Consider the following 21,697-nt stretch of genomic DNA (forward strand, 5'->3'; position numbering starts at 1 on the left):
AAACTTAAATGTACAAATAGTGCAACAGCTTTATTTTATGATTTTTTAGTTTGTTTATTTTTTTTCACAGAGCAAAGAGCCGCAGAGACGGAATCCCGAACCAAAGATCGTCTATTTTTAAAAAAAGATTCGATGTCGGGCTCAAACAGGAAGTCTCACTCCCAAACATTTTAAAGGATACATGCACAAAAAGGAATCTGTAGCCCGGATATGATTCTGATCCAGCGACCACAAATTAAGCGACCACTTTCAGTTACTTTCAGAAGGCGCGAACCCGGAAATACGAATAATACTCATAGAAACTCACCAGTCAGCGTTTAAGTAGCACGAAAGACAAAGCCCAGGGAGTACAGTAGAACAATGATTAATTATTATTAATTATTGAGGGCTCGCTAAATCCTCTGCTTTGTCTGTGAGGTGAACCTCCTCCTCCGTGTTTATTCTCCTCTCAGAGTGGATCACCACCTCAGTGGAGGATCTGTGCAGCTCTGCAGAGGATCGGGATGCTCTCCATGTCCTCCTCCTCCTGCTGCTGCTCCTCTTCCTCCTCCTCCTCCTCGCAGACTCAGACCATCCAGCACTCTGGACCCTCTCCCGTCCTCAGACCCGGACCCGCGTCCTTAACCCGGGATTTAAACCTGGACTGCAGCCTGTGAGGGGCAGATCAGGGTGCGAGGCGGGGGAGCTGGGGGAGCTTCTTGGACGTGGATCCAGCGCGCGTGCGTCTGACCACGAGTTCGTGTTTGTTTATAAAATAACGCGAAACAAAAAGCGGGTTTCTCCTTTTAAGATGACGGATCCGTTGTCTTTTTTCCGACTCCTTATTAGAGGATTCACGCGGAGACCCTGAACGCGGCACCGGCAGCGCGCGTACACCTCCGGTTTATGTTTCAGTCTTTTGTACCTGCGCTCACCTGTGTGGACGCATGTCTCAGATCCAGCACGCGGCTCTGGACCAGCAGGGCCGGTACAACCAGATCTGCACCCGTGGCGGCAGCTGCCCGCCCCCCGCAGACGGTTCCGAGCCGGCCCCCTGCCCCGGCCACAGGAGCCGGAGTCCCCGCAGGAAGTGGCAGGTGTTCCCGGGCAGGAACAGGTTCTACTGCGACGGCAGGATCATGATGGCCCGGCAGACCGGGGTCTTCTACCTGACCCTGGTCCTCATCCTGCTCACCTGCGGCCTCTTCTTTACCTTTGAGTGAGTAACAGCAGCTTATAGTCAAACGTGTAAAGGTTTGAAGGTGACCTTTGACCCCAGCTGAAGGCCCCTGTGAGGTCACAAAAATAAAAAGGCCTTAAAATCAAACTTCAAATATCCGGTTAAGAGTTTCAGGGGGGATTATTTTTATGTTCCTGAATGACTAAAAAAAACTAAAATAAACAGATCAGAGTCATCAATCTGGGATTAAATTCACATTTTCTGAGTTAATTTCACCACTTCCTAATAATTTTAATAATTTAATGTTCTGTTTTTGATAATTTCACCAAAGTAGTTCGGAAAGATTAAAGTCTAATGTATCGTTGTGGGAGGAATGTTCTTTTATTTTGAAGCCATCATTCTGGTGCTTTTATTTTGGAGTTTTTGTCCAGCTTGGTGAAGAAGAGCAGCAGTTTTGTCTCTGAGCTCAGGTGTGTTTACCTAGATCGAGGCTGAAGTCATCTTCAGTTTCTTCCTCGTGTTAGAACTCATGAAAGCTAAAAGGAGACACCGAATTCTCCTGACTGTTAATCTGAAAACACTGAAAAGGGCTTTGAGTCTTTCACTCTTTGACTCTTTGGGGCTTTGGGTCTTTGGTGCTTTGGGTCTTTGCCCTGTGTGTCTGATGTTTGTTGGGTTTTGTGTAAAAACAGTGAACAGTTTCAGGTTCAGCTCTAAATCTGAATAATTTATTTTTTAGTAGAAAATGGGAGTCAAACTAAATGAAGCGGTGCTGTAATAAATCCTCCTTCAGGTTGGATCTCCTGGTATCTGTGGTTCTTTGGTTCATGCAGAGGTAATTATCCCGGGTTTTACCTCCGACCTGATTTAATAACAGTGTGAATAAAAAAGAAAAGAAAGAAGCCCTCAGGGACGTCTGGAGGGTTAATTTTATTTTATTTTTCTTCCTCCCACATTCCTCTTGGTGACTTCCCTTTAACAGCATCCCCATGCTTCCCGTTTCCACGGTAACTGTCTCCTGCAGCTCATGTCACTACGGTAACAGCAGGAGATGGAATGGGGGTGGGAGGTGGGGGGTTGTAAACCTGAGACGTCTCTGACGCCTCCGCCAAAGACTCAAAGTACCAGCGAAGAAAGAAAAAGCTTGTTTGAGGCCCTGGTGAGAGTAACATGAATTTAAAAATATAGAAACCTAAAGAATTCTGCAAACCAGATTCAAGGCTGATAGGCAGTATAGATACGCATGCACTGATACATTACCATATAAAGTACACCGAGGCTAAATTTCCTAAATGATCTGAAATGTAAAAAGTGAAGAAAAAAACAAACTAAAATATGTTTAAGCTCATTTCCAGCTCAATATACTTATTTTTGGGGCTCTTCTAGACTAGATTCTCTTTATAATTCTTTATTTTAAACATGAACCCTCAGCCCCCAGTCTGTAACCCAATGAGTAAAATATATGTAATAAATCATTCATGTCACTTTTGTTCACTGTGTTTGGTTCAGTACTGAAGTACATATACTAGTGTTAAAAATACTGCAGTAAAAGTTGAAGTACTGATTCAACTTCTTTACTCAAGTAAAAGTAAAAAGTACTGGCTCTGAAATGTACTTAGAGTAAGAAAAAAAAGCAGCTCTTTGGAGGGCGTTTCTATTTTTGGAAAAAGCTAACAGAGCTTTGTGTTATAATAATGTACTAATAAAACAGTATCAGTAGATGGGAATACAAACTTTACTTTAACTTGTAATGCTAATTACACTCAGCTTAAATCTGCAGAAAAGAAACGTAAAATAGAGATATTTTTGTTTTCTAGTGCCTCCATTGTAGAGGGGGACTTTACCTCTGAACAGGAAAATGTGTACATTCATGGGTTAAAGTGGATTCAGCAGGTGGGGGTGGTGGTGGTGGTGGTGTGTGTGTGCGTGTGTGTGTGTATTTTTGTAGTGTACAGGCTGTGATCAGCTGACTTGCTGGTCTTTGTGGATGTACACACCAGAATTCAAACAGATGTGAGCAGATGTTTCCTGAGTTGTCCTGGCTGATTTCATCCTCTACACTGACAGTACACTGTTTATGCTGTCTTTATATTAGACACTATACAACCATCATCAACTGAAATTCATATGAATCTCTGCTACACTTGATGTAAGCTAACTGTGACCATGAAATCACAGCCACTGTGCACCAGTCACACACTGTTCTTTATTGTAAATCCACCACAGTGCATCAAACTAACCTGTTTTTCCTGCACTAACCTGCAGAGGATTTTCATGCAGCCTTTAAATAACACAGCTAGTCTGCCTCAGTTTGTTTAGCAGCAGGTTTCACAATATGAAAAAACAATGTCACATGTACAGATTTAAAAACATGAGGACTTACATGTGTGCTGTTAATGAGCAGTCCTTCCCTTTAAATCTAAGCGCTCTTCTTCCTCTCCTGTCCTGTCTTTCTTATCTTTCTCCATCTCTGAGTGAAGTTAGCTCTCTTTCTTTTCTCTCCCTGTAAAATACAGCAGCTGGATCTTTACCTAGCAACACACTGTGAGATAAACTGCACACAAACAGTTTGTGTGTTTGCTGATGTTTGTTGAGCTGATAGAAACGCTGCATTTCAAATTACCCGACACCTAAAAAACGTTACTCCCTTTATGCTCGCTCCTCTTCTGCAGCACTAGCTAGATGCTGAAGTACCGGGAACACAACTTACTGACACCTGTAGTCATTTCAAACAGAAAATTGATCCTCTGCTTTTTAATATTTACATTTTTCACCTATTTAAGAATAAATCAATCATCAGAATAATGCAGATTCCATCCATGACTGATTCTAATAGTTGCAAAGTTTCCTGTTGTGCCGTGGTGTTGCAGAGTACAGGGACTGTTTGTTTAAAAAAGGAAAATTAGTTTTTCCTCCAGTTCATCCTTCAGAACTTTATTCTTCTCCACCAAGAAGAAGCTTCGTCCCCAGCTGTAGAAACTCTTACATCAGTTTAGAGGAAAACTGTCTCATGGGATCCATTTTTGGGCTACAGCCCATTTCTTCTATCTCCTCACCAGCTAGCCTCAGTTAGTTAGCTTAAACTGCTAACAGACTACAAAAGCACTGAGTCTCTGTAGTAGCTGTGAGAAGCTTCAGCAGAGCAGCATATGTTGTTTTTATGTATATATTTGAAACATTTATTAAACACTTTATTGGACAAAATTAGAGTATCTTTCCTTCCTTTCAGTATCACAGTGTACCGATTCATGTCATGATCCATGTCACCAGACTGTGGCCAAAACAAAATCCAGCTGATACCCACATTTACCTTCCTGAGTGACCCAGAAGCCCCAATTCCACAGAGTCTGTGAAATACTAATGGCACGACCATTTTCACTCAATTTAAAAAAACACCAGAAATGTGATTTAAAACCGTTTCTGTCCTCGAAAAACGAAGAAGAGACAGAAAAGCCTCCCGAAGTGTCCCGAAGAACTCACATTTGTTTTCATGTTTCTCTGCGTGTTTCCTCAGCTGTCCTTTCCTGGCGTCCAACCTGACCCCGGCCATCCCGGCGGTCGGCGGCGTTCTCTTCATCTTCGTGATGGGGATGCTGTTCAGGGCAAGTTTCAGCGACCCCGGCATTTTACCCCGAGCGACACCAGACGAGGCCGCCGACCTTGAGCGACAGATTGGTGAGCAAAGAGCGACGGGCGTTACGAGACGTTAGAAACATGGTCGTTATATGTTCATGTTCCTCTGCAACACTCACAAGTCGAATGTTAATTAAATTAAATTAACATTTAACAGTTTCTGACAGAAAAAAACAGAATTCATACAAAAACTGTAGATTTTTTTAAAGTTTGCTAACAAGTTTCCCGAGTTTTTCCTGAACTTTTCCCAGCATAAAATTACAGGAAAGAAAAAATGTTAAAGATTATAAGAAGACAAATTAATGGATGAAAATCTGAAAGAAATTTTCTGTAAAAGACACAAAAAAGTTTTTGTATTAAAATATTTTTAGAAAGTGACCTTCATGCAGAGGTTTAGTTGCTGCTCGCTCGCTTTCTTACATGTTTCTGTGAAGATCAATCAGAAACATTTGATAAGTTTCACAGTTTATGGTAAATTAATGAGGCATAAGTGAACAGTCTGTATTTTCAGTCCTCGTCTTTGTTACTTGTGCAGTCCTCTGTGGTGTGCAGCCTCTGGGCCAAATCCTGATTGATGGAGATCCCGACTCATCATTAAAAGGACTGATCACAGACTCTCAATGGGATTAAAATCTGGGCATTTTACTGGCTGTGAATCCAAACTGCTGATTTGATGATCTCCTCTCAGTGATGTCTTTGGCTGATTCTCAGACTATCACCAGACGGCTCCTGGATGATGTAATGAGCTGGTGTTTGAGGACATTTTTAGTTTGGTTCATCCATAAAAAAGCTGGTAGATGAGCTGAAAACAAAATAAAAGTCTGCACCCTTTCAAAGTAAAATGCTTGGATTAGATAAAGGTGAATGTGCCGAGTCACTTCATCACAGTTCTCGTGATTATAATGAGCACTTCACAGGTTCAGCGTCTGTCAGAGGAAAGAAGAAGAAATCAGACTCACTAATTATCTGAGTCACTGCAGGTCTGTGTGTGTGTGTGCCTGTGTGTGTCTGTCTGTCTGTGTGTGTGTGTGTGTGTGCGTTCAGTCACATGTCTCCACTCTCGTCTCTGTCTCAGGCGTTTCCACAGAAACTGAAGCTCTTGTATATTTTTAGAAGCCTTTTATTAAATTTTCTGGGTTGATTTATTTACTTTTTTTCCTTCATGCTGGATCCAGAATCTGCTGCCGGTCAGCATGCCGCCGCTGTGCTCACAGAACGACCAAACTTAGGCATCGCCTGCAAAACTCGCTCAGCTCAGTGTGTGAGAAATATGAGGGAAGGATGGAAATAGAAAGAGAGGTCAGGAGTGTTTTCTGTGACGCACAACTTAAAACAACATCCTAACATCCTGTTTCAGGAATAAAACCAAAGGTGAAGTCTTTAAAATTTTACAATATGAAAAATAAAACGGTGAATTTAACAACCGTTTACAGGGACGGCGTTGATCTTTAAACCCTTTTAGACACTTTTAGCTCCTGGTTTTTGGTTTTCTGGCACATTTACAGGAACATCACAGAAAATCCTTTAAAAAAAACAGGTCAGGGCAAAATGTCACGGGCTGCCTCTCTGTACGGGGTCGTCACATTACCCATCTGCTGTGCGCTTTCAGACTCTGCGGGATGCTCCAGGCCGCCTCCTCGGACCCGAGAGGTTCTCATCAACGGGCAGACGGTCAAGCTGAAATACTGCTTCACCTGCAAGATCTTCAGGCCGCCCCGAGCGTCGCACTGCAGCCTGTGCGACAACTGTGTGGGTCAGTGCGTGTCTCCCTGTGTGTCACAGCCTTAGCTCAGTGCTAAAGCTGCTGGCTGTGCTGCTTGATTCCAGCTTTAAATTAAACATGAAATCAGACTTTCTGATGATTTTCCTCCCGCAGAGCGCTTCGACCATCACTGTCCGTGGGTGGGGAACTGCGTCGGGCGGAGGAATTATCGCTTTTTCTACCTGTTTATCCTCTCCCTGTCCCTCCTCACTGTCTTCATCTTCGCCTTCGTCATCACACACGTCATCCTCAGTGAGTAACGCCACCACCCCCGCACACCTTTTCCTCTGTGGTCTCTACATCGAACATAGTTCTGTTAGTTAGGTTAATGTTCTGCAGAGATTCGTGCATGTTTGCGCTCAGACGACATAAAAACTTTATTTATAGAAGCTCCTCTGATACTTTTTGGCAGGAAGTAAAAACTGAGAAAATGTTTCAGAGAAAAAAGAGAAGAAGCAGAAACGTGGACGAAATAAAGACTCTGATCAAACCAAAGCAAAGTTCTTTTTAGAGACAATCCTGGTGACCAAGTGAAACCGAAGAAAACCATCAGACAGGAAAGTAATCATCATTCTCCACAGTAAATAAAATAAAATATCTGGGCACGCGGTTTTGTTGTTGTGCTGACGATGACAGGATATGCAGAGCTATCAGGAAGTGTTCAGGAAGAGGTCAGTTGACCAGCGAGCGCTGTGTCTCTGCAGCGGTTTCTAATCTGTGTAATGTAACTCACCCATCAGTGACCTTCGGCCCTACCCACTGTCCTGTGATTGACAGGCTGATCAATGCGAGTCAGACAGACTGGGCCAGTTTTTTATGCTCAGAAAGCTGCAGATCAAAGTCCTGTTGGAAGAAACTCACCAGCTGATTTAAACGTTTCCTCACTTTGACCCAAAGGTCGTTCTTCTCTTTGCCGTCTCTGTTTCTGTCTTATATAGACTCAAACAGTCTGAATAGGTTCAGTCGTCTCATAGTCTCATCATAGATTCATTCTGGTCTCGTTGGTCCCTCTTGTCTCACTCCGGGTCCTCAGGTTAGTGCCAGTCTTTGTTTGGTCATGACTTTGACTCTGGCCTTGCAGGAGTTCTCGGACTTGTTTCAGTCTTGTGGGTCTCGTGTTGGTTTTGTGAGTCTTTAAATTAAGATTAGTCCAGATCTTAATTGTGATTTGCCTTGTTTGAATCTTGCCTGGTGGTCTTTTTGCTGTGGGTGTTTCTCAGGCTAAGCTTCATCCCTGTTTGACGACAAAGATGTTTGATTGTGAAACCATGTTTGTGGAATTCTCTTCTTTCCTGTTTTTGTGGAAATCCACATAAACTGGCTGCTGCCTGGGAGGAACTGTAGCACAGATCATTGACTTTGTGTTTCTGGATCTAAAAGCGCCTGCCGATTTCTCTCTGTCTCTGACCTAATTCTGCACTTAGGCTGCGGATGTTGTTTTCCTGCCCTGCAGGTCCAAACCGTCAGGAACCCGAAGCCTCGAGCTGCCGCCGTCTGAAACTAATGACTGACAGACTGGCTGAGATGAAGACGCAGCTTCCTCTGAGGGCTGCGCCGCTGGTTTTCTGTTTTTGGCTGTTGTGACTTTGATATAAATGCAGGGAGCTGTGACATCAGCCATCTGTTTTCAGCAGTTTACATCTTTAAGATGACGACCGAATAAGTAGTTGTTCCCTATCCTCGCTGACGCACCCAAACACACATGCACTATACACAGGAAAACAGAGGGTTGGTTGACACCAAGGCAGAGGAAGAGCCGCAGCAGCGATTGAGCCCAGAAATTTATTCATGTGGACGTAGAAAATAAAGACGCGTAGATGTTTCTACCTGGTCAGATTGAAATAGAGCATTCAGTTGGGCTCTGTTTCAGGGCTCTTTAATGATTGGATGCTGTAATGTTCTTTATAATGAGAACAAGACTGTGGGCAGTGAGAACTGAACACTTCAGCCCAGTTGATGGTTTTCTCTCTCTGTGTTCTGCAGGATCGAACCAGACGGGTTTCCTGAGCGCGGTCAAAGACAGCCCAGCCAGATATCCTTCCCCATGGACAGTTTCAGCTACTTTTTATTTTGAAAACAACTTTCAATATTTCATATGCAAAATATTCCTCCTTCTTCTTTTACTCCACCTTGGTGCAGCCCTTCAGACCATCCTCTGTCTGAAACAAGCTGTTGTAGCTCCTCCCCCCTGACAGCCCACTCTCTACTGATTTACTAGCCTCTGGAAGCCTGTTGAGGGGCAGCACTCGGTGCTTTTACATTATAAGTGTGTAAGGAGCTGATGGAGGATACATTCAGATATTTTCATAGAAAAATAAAAACAGGTTCCATTTGAAGACTGTGAACTTAAACATGCCTCGTATTACAGGAAGGTTTGGACGCACTCGTACTTTTTAGGCTTTCACCACATAAACTCATTTTACATTTTCCATAAATGATTGCAAGCATTTAGTTTTGGTTCTGTAATATCAGCACAGTCATGGCCACGTTCACCTCCTCAAGCATCTACAGTCTGATTCATTTGGTGCGCAGCCATAAAGACACCAGCCTGTCCTCCATCACTGACGTGCATCACATTTAACATCAGGTTAGTTTGTGTTTCTTACAGTAATTGTTCTTCCGGCTTCTCAGTTGTGATTTTTCCAGTTTTGTTGGAGAAATAAAGAGTAGAGTCTGCCTGCAGCCGCCACAGAAAATCAAACCCGGGCGTTAATTACCCCTCATACGGCTTCCTTCCAAAATCAATCCGTCTGTTGCTGTCACCATCAGCTGTGACCACAGGTCAATATGTCCCACAATGCATTGCCAAGGTCAAATTCGCTGCCCCTGTCACACCAGAAACAGTAAATCTTCTGTTTCTGCCATTTTCAGTTTTTAATGCAAATAAAATCACTTCAGTTCGTTAATGCAGATGCACAGAAATCCTCCCGTAGCTCCACTTTACCCCCCATCCAAAGACCCGAGTCAGTCCTTGACCCTGCTCTGCACCGTCCTGGAGGTGGTGGTGTGTTTCTTCTCCGTCTGGTCCATTGTCGGCCTGTCGGGCTTCCACACCTACCTGATCAGCTCCAACCAGACCACCAACGAGGACGTGAGTATACCTGAGGTTCCAGGACTTAAACGTGAAAAAGGCCTCCGATGTTTCTGATACTCTTGTCTGGTCCAGATTAAAGGGTCCTGGTCCACCAAACGAGGGAAGGATAACTACAACCCGTACAGCTACGGGAACATCCTGACCAACTGCTGTGCTGCCCTCTGTGGACCTCTACCTCCCAGGTCAGTAACCAGCTCTAAAAACAGGACTAAACTCTGTGCTTATAATCAGGACTAAAACCAGGAATACGGAGAGTTATGTGCAGGGCTAAAGGAGATTAAATGAAGAATTGAGAGCAGGAGTAGACTCTGGGCTGCTCTGAGGTGAAACTGATCAAAGTCTGAAATCCAGCATGAGCTCTGCACTGATCACTGAAGGTGTTACTAAAATCAGGACCGACTGATATTGTTTTCAGGAATAAATGAAATGAATCCCGGTCTAAGAAGGATTAAATAGATCAGGATTATAAAAGACTTAAGTGCACTGACATCAGTCCTAAAACAGGGCTCAAATTTAGACTACAGTTAGGACTAAAAACAGGACTAACATTTGAACTAAAATCAGCACTGAAACCATGACTAAATTAAGCACCAAGCTTAGAACTAAAGTCAGGACTAAAGAGAGTTCTTCAGGACTTTACTTTGAGCTAAAATTGGGAATAAAAAATCTGGAGTACTTTGCATTGTATTTAGAAATGACCTGTAATCACTGTAATCGGTGCTTAAAGCTGAACTGAACAGGATTGAAATGACTTCAGTAATAAACAAACAGCCGTGTTGTTGGATTCGATGGCTGGAGCTTTGCAGCCTCAGTTGTTTGTTCCTGGAAGTCGGAGCTCCAAGAAACAAACAAGCTTTTCTTTCTTGGTTTATGCCTGAAAACTTTGCCTTGCTGCTCCTGCTGAAGCTGCTGATGTTTCGCTCTGCCGGTCTCTGAACATAAAGGTGCTTCAGGCGGTCTCTCTTCTTCCCCCCTGCTCTCAGCAGACGCCAAGTTTCTGTGTTTAACGAGGACAGTCCTCAGCTGAGACCTTGCACAGAGTAATTACAGCCCTCACGGCTTCCCGTCTCTCAGCTGACTGTCGGCTCGTCTTCTGCACAGAATTAATCAAAAGAACGATCAGAGCGGCCGAGCGATGGCTCTCCTTCATCGTCACCGCCTCCTCGCCGCTTCCACGAGCTTCTATGTTTCCATCCCACCTGCCGTATATCATCATTACAGCGGGAGACCTGGGCAGGGACTCTGCGACACGCTGCCGATACTTTTTATCGGTTTGTCAAAGCAGCTGATCGATGACGTCTTGCTCAGCACAAAGTTAAGCTTTTATGGGCGGAGCTTTGGTTTCTAACTAAGCGCAGGAACAGACACAGACCGCATCCCTGTGCTTTTTAATTATCAGATATATATACTGCATACTCGCCTTCTTTTATTCTCTGTGCTGTTGATCATTTCACCTCTGGTCAATGAGCTTCTATTGACTCATAAGCACTGCAGATATTAAAGATCCAAACACTGACTTCAGGGCTAACATCAGGTCTGTCTGCTGTGAATTTAAAGCTAAACAATCAAAAACAGGATTAAGAGATTAAATAATCTGAACAGAATTAAACAGGTTCCGGACTAAAGTTGGAACTAAAAGTAGAAATCATTTAACATTAGCTCAGGACTGCATTCATCACTGAAGTTAAAGCCAAACAGAATAAACTAATCAGGATTACAGTCAGGAATGCTAGAACCTGACTTCAGCACTTAGCAGGACTAAGATCTGATTTGTGGTCTAAATGAAATAAATGAACCGGTGAAATCAGGACTAAGTCAGGCCTGCAGAGCACTCTTCAGGGAATTTTTGCAGTAAGCCCCAAAAGACACGACGGTTAGCACTAAAATCACTCATCCTTTGAACAGGATTACATTAAGATCCTAATTCAGGACTAATCCATACAGCGAGCAGCAAATAGTTAGTCCAACACAGAATTAGATAAAAGAAAAAAGGACAAAAATATAAAAAATTGAGCAGCAGAAAGTATCTGTGTGCAGCTTGAGTGATCAGATCCCTGCGATGTGCACGGACAGTACATTTCATTCTTCAGGAGCTCTCAAAGGAAACGTCGATCGGCCGGCCGGAAGCTTTTCTTGTCTCTCAGTCGCTCTGTGATCCGGCTGCTTTTAAAAAAATGACTGTTTGTTTTTGCAAATGAAATTTCTCTTTTTGTTGTCGTTAATCTTTCTGAATGTTTTTGAAATTATCTCCAGGAAATTTTTTTTGTAATATTTTCACATTTTTGGAGGTTTGATCGTTGATCCGGCTCACTGAAGGACGCCTCTTATTTACAGCCTCTTATTTACTAAACATTGGTTTATTGAATGAATCCGACTGAAATGTGTCTCGAGTGTTTTAAACAGTCAGTGAAGAATGTTGTGTAGAGAAGTGTTGGTGTCTGCAGCCCGGTGCCTCTGTGGAGATCCCGTTAAAGAGAAAACCGTGAAAAGAAAACAGTGATGAAGGGTTTTCCTCTGTGTCCGTGTTGTTTCGTCCTCTGAGGTCACAGACGGAGGAGACGAGGCTCTGATGATGCGTCCAGGCGGGTCAGCAGGAGCTCTCTGACGAGGCACCAGCTTTAATATTAATATTAATAATGATGATGATGTGTAACAGCGAGCTGCCTCTGGGAGGATATGCAAGGAGGATTTTCAAAGTAAAAGGATGATGAGCATATGGAGCCTCATTATACAGTCTGCTTGTTTACTCACGGCTGGCTGCTTGCAGCGTTTTAACATGTCGACTCCACCTGCTTACAGGGTGACAGGTGGCGGCGTCCATCTGCACGCTCACAAACACACAAACACACGTTTCAGGTCAAACTCACTTTTCCTGCAGCCACAGGCTGATTTATTTACCTGAATCTCCCAGATCGAGGACGCCTGGATGATGTTGACCGGGTGTTTGACCCAACGTCTCTCAACTTCATGCTCTAGCCTAGGCTCCCCCACCCCCCCACCCCACCAGAGACAGGATATTGCTTGATCCTGAAGCCAGTTTTGGTCCCCAGGAGGGCGGGGCTGTGCGGTTCTGGCCAGGCTGAACTGGTCCCCTGGTCTCATTACTGGTTTTGATTTCCTCAGAATGTGATTGTTTGTGATTCTTCTCTATCAGTCTGATTGACAGGAGAGGTCTGATCCAGTCCGGCACGCCGCAGACCGTCTCCCAGTCCAATGGCACCAGCAACAGCAGCTACGCCTCCACTCAGCTCCACAGCAACATGGTAGGTGAAGGACGCCGTCATACTGCCCGTTACTGATGCGTCACAGAGAAAAATCATCATAAGGATCTGAAACGCACGTATTCAAAACTGTTTGAATGTAGATTTTTGTTTTTCTTTACATTTCTTGGGTGTAGAAAAGAAGCTAAAGCTGTTTGGCTGGTGTAACATAAAACAAACTGATAATAAAAGGTTAAAGGGGATAAAAATAAGTAAAAAACAGTAAAATGTGACTTTATTTTAATAATGTTTATTAATACAGCACATGTTAAACTTCCAAAATTGATCAGAATGAACTGATCATTCTGACGTAAACATCTAAAGAATAAAAACCTCTGATTGTTCATTTAAAGATGGGCATGGCTTAAAGCTGCATTCTTTCTTGGGTCCAGCAGGGGGCTCAGCCCTGATGATGCGCTGGTTTCGGTCTTTTCACTCATTCTGGAAACTTGAGCAGCTTTTGTGGCCTTTCAGGTGAATGTGTTGTAAATAAAGTTTTATGGTGTTGAATGTCTCTCAGTGTGATCAGGATCAGTGCATCCAGAGCACCAAGTTTGTGCTGCAGGCTGCCACCACGCCTCTGTTGCACAGCGACCCCGTCGTGCTGGCCCCGCTGCCAGGTAAGACCGCCACTCTGGGGGGCCCCTGCGCCTACCTGGCCCCTGCCCAGCCGTCCCTGCCGTCCTGCGGAGGCGATGTCCTGACGCTGAGGGACGCCGCTGTCGACTCCCGCTGTCACCACCACCTGCACCTCCATCACCACCATCACCACCACCACTTTGTGAGTCCGGAGGAGACGCCATGCGCCACGCCACAGGGTGCCCTGCCCTGCCCCGCCCACCTGCACCTCCACCACCAACCCCACCCTGCCATCCCCTCCCCCGCTGCCCTGTATGACCCTGCCAGTCAGGACGCTCTACACGAGGACTCGGTCAGGGGGCTGGTGAAGCTCAGCTCCGTCTGAATGGACCCATGTGACGTCCGTTGGACAGATTTTTACTGTCTATGTTCAAAAAAACTAAACAAATAAAACAAACTGTTTCCAAATTGTGATGATAAAAACGAACACACCTCAGTAAAACATCTGATCACAAACTCAACTGATGGGCTGACGTCTCGGGTGAAGATTGTCCTCAGAGCAAAGACTCGTCTCCAGACGCCAGAGAAACGCTGACACTTTCTCCCTTTTAGACTTTTTGTCTTTGAAGCTTCTCGACTTCACATTTTTTGTGACTTTGTTTGGCAGCTTTTAGAAAGTCCACCTGTTCTGCCCCGTTTGTCCTGTATTAAATATTACTTTAGTAAACTGAAGACACTTTCGCACAAAAGCACCTTTTCTGTTTGGACTTCTGTCTGAGGACCAAAGCTGGACTTGGTCCTCGTCCACTTCCCGTTCGTGTTTCATCCTTCGACCAACCTTCATTCTTTGAATTCCTGCTAAAAACGTTGAATCCAGAATAAGCTACTTCAATGCCAAACGTTCAGCTGCAGCAGCAGCAGGACCAAAACTACAGACTCTGACTTTTTATTTTATTACATATAATAAATAATATTTGATTGTTTTTTGGTTCTGATGGTAACTGGTTGGTGTTCTGAGACCAGCATTTGCCTCAGCCAGTCAATGTTTGTGATGCCATGCCAACAAATAAAAAACAAAAAGCCAATTCAAAGATCAGTTTGAGCTGCATGATGATATTCAGATGTCTTCATGTCATCATGTTTCTCTGTGTGAGTCAGAGGAAAACTGAAGGTTTAGTGTTTGGTTTAAATGATGGACGAATCCATCATACGTGTTTTTCCTGAGTACACATTCATGCGTTAGGATGCCCAGATGCACCACAGCAACGTGGAGTCTTCATGTAGGTGTCTGTGTGCTGCATGGATGAGTTAACAAATTACATTAACCTCCAATTAAAAGTTATACTCAGATGTTTATCACATGACAGGTAAATGGTACAAATGAACAAGCTAAGAAGCCACAAAGACGATCGTCAGCAGCTTTTTATAAAAGTGGTGTTGTCATGAACACTGACTGGCTGAGGCAGATGTTGTCCTACCATATAGATGTTTATTTCTGAGGATAAGAAATTTCTGGAAAACTTGTGCAGATCTGAGTGGAGGGAAGCAACAACACTGCCAGACGTTCAGCCGAGGATTGAAGGTGCTTTTTGGATATCCCTGCGTTTAAAGTTGCTTCGTTTTTAGGCGAAGAAATGGCCAGTATGACTTTATATGTTGTGTTGAAGAGATGTAAACTCAAGCTGAACGCTAGCTGGGCCGGGTGTTAATGTAATACCAGCTCCTACCACATGGTGGTGCAGTCCCTGAGGGAAACCTTTAATTAACCTAGTAAGTCGTTAAGAACAATTTTATTTACAATGACGACCAAAGTAAAAGGTCAAGTCTGTGAGAAAATGGGGATACAGCTAAAAACACACCTGCTGGTAAAACGCTGCCCCCTGGTGGTGAAAGTTTTTGGGGATAATGACAAAAAGCACCTTTAAATCATTGGGAAAACTTTGCTTGTGGTGTGGAGTGATGATGAACCAAACCTGTCTTTTATTCATACAACATAAACCACCCAATAAAACAAGTTTACACTCAGTTCATTTTCACACTTTTCCAAAGCTGTAGAACCAAAATAATCACCAAATGGTCCTATAATAAAATCATCAAATGAATTTAAAATCACATACACATAAAAAAAAAGCCAGACTCTCAGTGTTGGACCTCCTCCTGACCTCCTCATACACGCTGACCATGATGTGGAGCCATCTCTCCATCAGACCTGTTCCTCTGATCTTCATACCTCAGCCTTTCCTCCTGTTCCCCTACGTTAAGAACGGCTTCCTGACAGGCGTCCTTCCACTGAGACCATTTCTGATGAGGCTTCGGTGAGCAGTGGATGATCAGCTGAAGGTTCAGATCATTTCTCGGGTCCTGTTTCAGGTCTCTTTTTTTTCCCTGTTTCAGTATTTTTTAAGGTCATGACTTTCAGATACTGTTTATCAGTTATGCACAATCTTGCACTTAAGTCGTAATCACCAATCACTAATTAAAAAGCAACAAGAGAAGAGATCTGATAAAGGACTTGTGCAAAAATATCAATCACAAAAGCGTGACAACTTCTCTGACTGATCTCAGTCTGCCAGGTGAGGGTGTTCTTTATTCTACAAAACAGCTGATTAAAGATACGTTTTTGGACAATGAGAAACAGTTTTTAAACTTTGCCTCTGTTCACCTCCATAGTCAATTTTAAATAAAACTAAAACGATGCAATGAAAATGAAGACAGCTTTAAATTAAGGGGTTTAACAAAAGTATTACATTAGCTATTTTGGAATTTTAGCCATTTTTATTCATGATCCCCATTTTCAGAACTTTCCATAAAAGTAATTGAACAGTTGGTTGGTGAGGACACCTTCAGAGTCTTCATCAGCAGGAAGAGAAATGGACTCACTGATGATCACCATGTTGGGTGGCCCTCACAGACTTTGTGATGTTCTCACTCCTCTCCTTTGAGAAAGTTTTTTTTTGTTTCATGTTCAGAGCTTATTTCAGGACAAAATGTATATCACTGTTGTGTTAGAAGACAAATCCAGATAACTGTAGATTATTTATTGGCTGGAATCAAACAGTTTGAAGAATAGCTAATGTTTTATTGATTTCTTTAGAAAGAAAACTGTTTGAAAAACATCATCTCACTATTAAATTTATACACAATAAGATGACATCAATGTTTGTTAGTTGTGTTGTTAGTTGTAATGTGTCTTGTCAGGTTATTACATTCTTCCTAATATACAGTGTTTCGCTAACATGGTTCCAGGTTTCTGTCAGTGTTTCTGTGACTGTCTGGCTGCTTTCCATCCTACTAAACATATGAAGGAAATATAGATGACTGACTGTATAGCAACAGCCTTCAGATGAGTCACTCGATAATTGATTGACAGGAAATTAATCCTAATTATTCAGATCGCTGGTTGTATTTTGTGCTTCACACAGGCTATGTGCTGGCAGGGTTTAATGGATTTATTTGTTGTTGATGATACTAAACTGAATATTTTCATATTGATGACACTGAATTCAGCTGCTGGAACCTCTAACTGATATTTGATGGAAAAACATTCAGTATAGAAGAAAACTGGCAGACTAATCAATAATGAAAGTAATGTTTGGTAGCAGGTTTGACTGAACTCAGAGACTGGATGGAAGAAGCTACTCATTAACAGTAAATCACTGTGTGTACAGTTTTCTTTAAACTAAGCCAGAATAATTGGTGTGAAGTTTTAACACTGTTGATCCTTTTGAATTGACTGAATATTAATGGACTGAAGTTTCCAGTGACAGTGATTTAGTGTGTGTCCGTGAATGCATCATGTGTGCTGCAGTTTCATGGCTCCATCTGGTGGACTGATAGTAGAAGTAGAGCAGCTGAAATAAATAAAATAATGATAGAAGCCAGGATGACAGGAAAAGAGCAAAACACTGTCAGAGAAGACTGGAAACAAGCACTGAAGACTCCAAATTCATCCATGTTTAAAATTTTAATATGTACAAAAATTGTTTTTACCCAGACGGAATCACAGCTAGAAGATGATCCTGGTATAAAATGTAGGTAAAAAATATTTCCTTCATATGTTCTAACCTGTTCTGAGCAGCAAGCCAAGATGAGTCCTGAAAGTTTGCCCAAAACGCACTTTTTGAAGTTCGAAGTCCAGTGAATTATAAGATACAGATTCAACATCCAGCGTACTGGTGCTTGTTTCTGTTCCTCTGCATCACTGACATTAAGCTGGTTTAGTTTATTCACCTCCCTATCCCTGGCCACCTCCTCCAGCTTATCCGCACTACACCAGGAGGAGTAACGGCTCTACTCTGAGGGAGAGGCCAGCCATCCTTCAGAGAAAGCTCATTTCTACAGTATGTATCTGCAATCTCGTTCCAGTCACTACCCAAAGCTCGTGACCATAGGTGAGGTTAGGGACATAGATTGACCGGTAAATCGCAAGCTTTGCTTTTACACTCAACTCTCTCTTCACCACAACGGACCAATACAGTGTCCGCATCACTACAGCCGCAGCACCAATCCGTCTGTCGATCTCCCGCTCCCTTATTGCATCACTCATGAACAAGACCCGGAGATACTTGAACTCCTCCACTTGGGGCAGGAACTTGTCCCTGACCCAGAGTTGGCACTCCACCCTTTTCTGGCTGAGGACAATGGCCTCAGATTTGGAAGTGCTGATTCTCATTCCCACTTGGAAGTGGGAATGGTGGTGGCCTCCAGCTTGCACTGGAATGTTTACACTCTACTGTAAACATTCCAGTGCAAGCTGGAGGCCATCACCTGATGAATCCAACAGAATCACATCATCCGTGAAAAGCAGAGATGAGATTCTGAGACCCAAATGAAAGCCTTCCGTAACTTGGCTATGCCTAGATATTCTGTCCATACAATTATGAACATAATTGGTGACAAATTGCAGCCCTGGTAGAGTCCATCACCCACCGGGAATGAGTCCAACTTATTGCCGGCTATGTGGCCCAAGCTCTTACAGCAGTTGTTTAAGGATCGAATAGCCTCTAGTAATGGGCAAGACACCCCATACTCTTGAAGCACCTCCCACAGGACACTCCGAGGGACACAGTCGAATGCCTTCTCCAAGTCCACAAAACACATGTAGACTGGTTGGGCAAACTCCCATGCACCCTCAAGTATCCTCGAGAGGATAAAGAGCTGGTCCAGTGTTCCACGACCAGAACAAAAGCCGCATTGTTTCTCCTGTGTCCAAGGTTGGACTAACGGATGGATTCTCCTTTCCAGTACCCTGGCACAGACTTTCACAGGGAGGCTGAGGAGTGTAATCCCCCTATAGCTGGAACACACCCTCGGTCCCCCTGCTTAAAGATAGGAACCTGCCAATCCAGAGGTACCATCCCTGATCTCCACACAGTATTGTAGAGGCGTGTCAACCAAGACAGCCCTACAACATCCAGAGCCTTCAGGAACCCAGGGCAGACCTAATCCACCCGTGGTGCTCTGCCACGAAGGAGTTGTTTAACTGCCTCAGCCACCTCACCCCTAGAGATAGATGAGCCGTCCCCCTCGTCCCCAGACTCTGCTAACTCCACGGAAGACGTTCCAGTGGGATTAAGGAGGTCCTTGAAGTATTCCTCCCACTGCCCAACAATGTTTTCATTCGAAGTCAGCAGCTTCGGCAAACAAGGTGTGGAACATGGTGCACTCAATGTCCCCCCTCTCCCTCAGAATGCTGTTGAAGCTCTGCTGGAGGTGTGAGTTGAAGATCTCGCGGACTGGGGCCTCTGCCAGGCATTCCCAGGTATACACTATACGTTTAGGTGCACCAGGTCTGTCCAGCATCCACCCCCACCACCCGATCCAACTCACCACCACCCAATGTATCTCACCACCAGGTGGTGAACAGTTGACCCCTCAGCCCCTCTCTTTACCTGAGTGTCCAGAACATATGGCCGCAGGTCTGGTGATACAATTACAAAATCAATCATCGACCTGCAGCCTAGGGTGTCCTGGTGCCACACACTTATGGACACTCTTATGTTCGAACATGGTGTGGACAAATTGTGGTTTGGACAGAACAAAACACTGCTCAGGTTCAGATCCGGTTGGCCATTCTTCCAGGTCTCACTCTTGTTGCCCACATTAGTGTTAAAGTCTCCCAGTAGGACAACAGAGTCCCCCGGTGGAGCACAGTCAGGACCCGTTCCCCAACCCGAAGGCGCAGGGAACAAACCCTCTTGTCCACTGGGAGAAACCCTAAAGTACAGGCAGCAAGCCAAGGGGATACTAGGATACCCACCCCAGCCCACCGCCTATCACCAAGAGCAACTCCAGACTAAGATAGAGTCCAACCCCTCTCCAGGAGAATAGTTCCAGAGCCCAAGCTATGCGTTGAGGTGAGCCTGACTATATCTAGTACCTCTCAGCCTCATGCACTAACTCAGGCTCCTTCCCCACCAGAGAAGTGACCTTCCAAAAAAAATCACAGTTGTAAATAAAGCACTACTGAACTGACAAACGCAGAAGTGTCCGTCTGTGTCACAATAGTGTCACAATGATACTATTGAGATTGACAGCTTGAAAAAGTGGTAGTGGTGTAAAGAAGAGAAAAGCAACCTATCACTCAGGAAATCAGAATCAGATTATTTTATTAACCCCTAAGGAAATTATATGGTTACAGTTGCTCCAAGACAATAATAACAGTAACAGACTGATGTTTTTGTGGTGGTGTTTTTAACCTAGTTCAGTTCATTATCTGTGTGTACCCCGAGGTATTTATAGTCCTCCAAAATGTCCACATCAACCCCCTGAATTGAAACAGGGGTCACACGTTTCCTGGTCCTCCTACAGTCCACAATCAAGTCTTTGTTATTTGTCACACTGATACTGCTCACACCATGTGACAAAGGAGTTGGCCACAGCCCAATACTCCATCTCAACACCCTCACTGATGTATCCACCCACTGCAGAGTCATCAGAAAATTTCTGAAGATGGCAGCTCTCTGTGCAGTAGCTGAAGTCTGTGGTGCTGAGGGTGAAGAGGAAGGGGGAGAGGACGGTCCCTTGTGGTTCCCCTGTGTTGCTGATCACCTTGTTGACACATAATGTTGAAGATGCACATATTGTGGTCTTCCTGTCAGGTAATCAACAATCTGGGACATGAGAGACACATCCACCTGCAACACTGTCAGCTTATCATCCAGAAGGGTTGGCCTGATGGTACTGAATGACTGGAAGGCTGGGGACTCCAAACTTTCGTTTGGCCCATAAGCTCAAACGACAGTCAGGACCCATTCCTCAACCCAGGGTGTGAGGGACCAAGCAGCGAAGGCATAGAGGACACAGGAAAAAATGTCTTCGAAATGGGTTTTCTTTATTTTAACAATCATTCTGGAGTGCCCAGAATGGGTGGAGTGCCCAGAATGGGCACTCCACCCATTCTGGGCACTCCACCCACTCCACCCAGACTTTCATGTCAACCAAAAGTATATATATGTACTAATACTGTAGCCAGAAGAACACAATGAACAGTTTCATACAGTTTTATGACTTCCAAGGTTTTCAAAGTATTGCCTCTCTGTTTGAAAATCCCACATATTACATACGAGGGATTTTACATACATACAACAAACTGTTGATTTTCTGAAGCTCCAAACTTTGCATGACCATCTCATAAAATAAAAGGTCTACTATATGACCCTGATGACACAGACGCACAAACCTGTTTGTTTGTCCTTCCTAGACCCCCACCTATTCACTGTGTTGTCTCCTCCTGAAGTTAAAATGTTAAGCCACATCTTTATTTCATTATGTACCAAAAGAAAAAATCTGGAAACAAAATAAAAATTTAAGTAAACCAATCTATAAACCAATCTAAATTTCTGCTTGCCTAACTGATATTAATGTTGCAGTTCTGGAATGCAGTGCCTTCTCCTTAAATTACCCTCGATACACACTGACACCATATCCTGGGGATTCAGCGCACGAATGGCCTCAGTATAAAAACTCCTCTTGAGCCTCTCTGTTTTTGTTCAGATGATGCGGAACCTTCTGCCTGATTTCAGAAGCTGGAACAGTTCGGTACTGCGATGTGATGGGTCCTTCAAAATCTGAGTCGCTCTAGTCCAGCATCTCCTGATGTAAATGTCCTGTAGGGAAGGGAGAGCAGTCCTGCAGCAGCGTTCTGCCATACAGATCACTCTCTGAAGAGCTTTTTTATCCTTGACACAGCTGTTTCCATACCAGGATGT

The 21,697-nt window shown here is 43.9% G+C and overlaps 1 protein-coding gene across 2 annotated transcripts; it reads left to right on the forward strand.

Moving 5' to 3' along the window:
• Nucleotides 1-313: 313 nt before the first annotated feature.
• zdhhc14 (zinc finger DHHC-type palmitoyltransferase 14) lies at nt 314-16,531 on the forward strand. Of its 2 annotated transcripts, XM_063496350.1 has the most exons (9): nt 314-1,198; nt 4,674-4,834; nt 6,402-6,545; nt 6,669-6,806; nt 8,538-8,586; nt 9,543-9,645; nt 9,721-9,830; nt 12,803-12,911; nt 13,429-16,531. In XM_063496350.1, exons 1-9 carry the CDS (start codon nt 927-929, stop codon nt 13,870-13,872), a joined length of 1,530 nt encoding a protein of 509 aa, XP_063352420.1. In that variant the 5' UTR covers nt 314-926; the 3' UTR covers nt 13,873-16,531. The 2 variants fall into 2 exon arrangements, with proteins under 2 accessions (XP_063352420.1, XP_063352421.1); XM_063496351.1 differs by lacking the exon at nt 6,669-6,806.
• The last annotated feature ends 5,166 nt before the right edge of the window (nt 16,532-21,697 follow it).

Source organism: Pelmatolapia mariae, linkage group LG15, assembly GCF_036321145.2.
Source record: "Pelmatolapia mariae isolate MD_Pm_ZW linkage group LG15, Pm_UMD_F_2, whole genome shotgun sequence".
Classification (NCBI taxonomy): domain Eukaryota; kingdom Metazoa; phylum Chordata; class Actinopteri; order Cichliformes; family Cichlidae; genus Pelmatolapia; species Pelmatolapia mariae.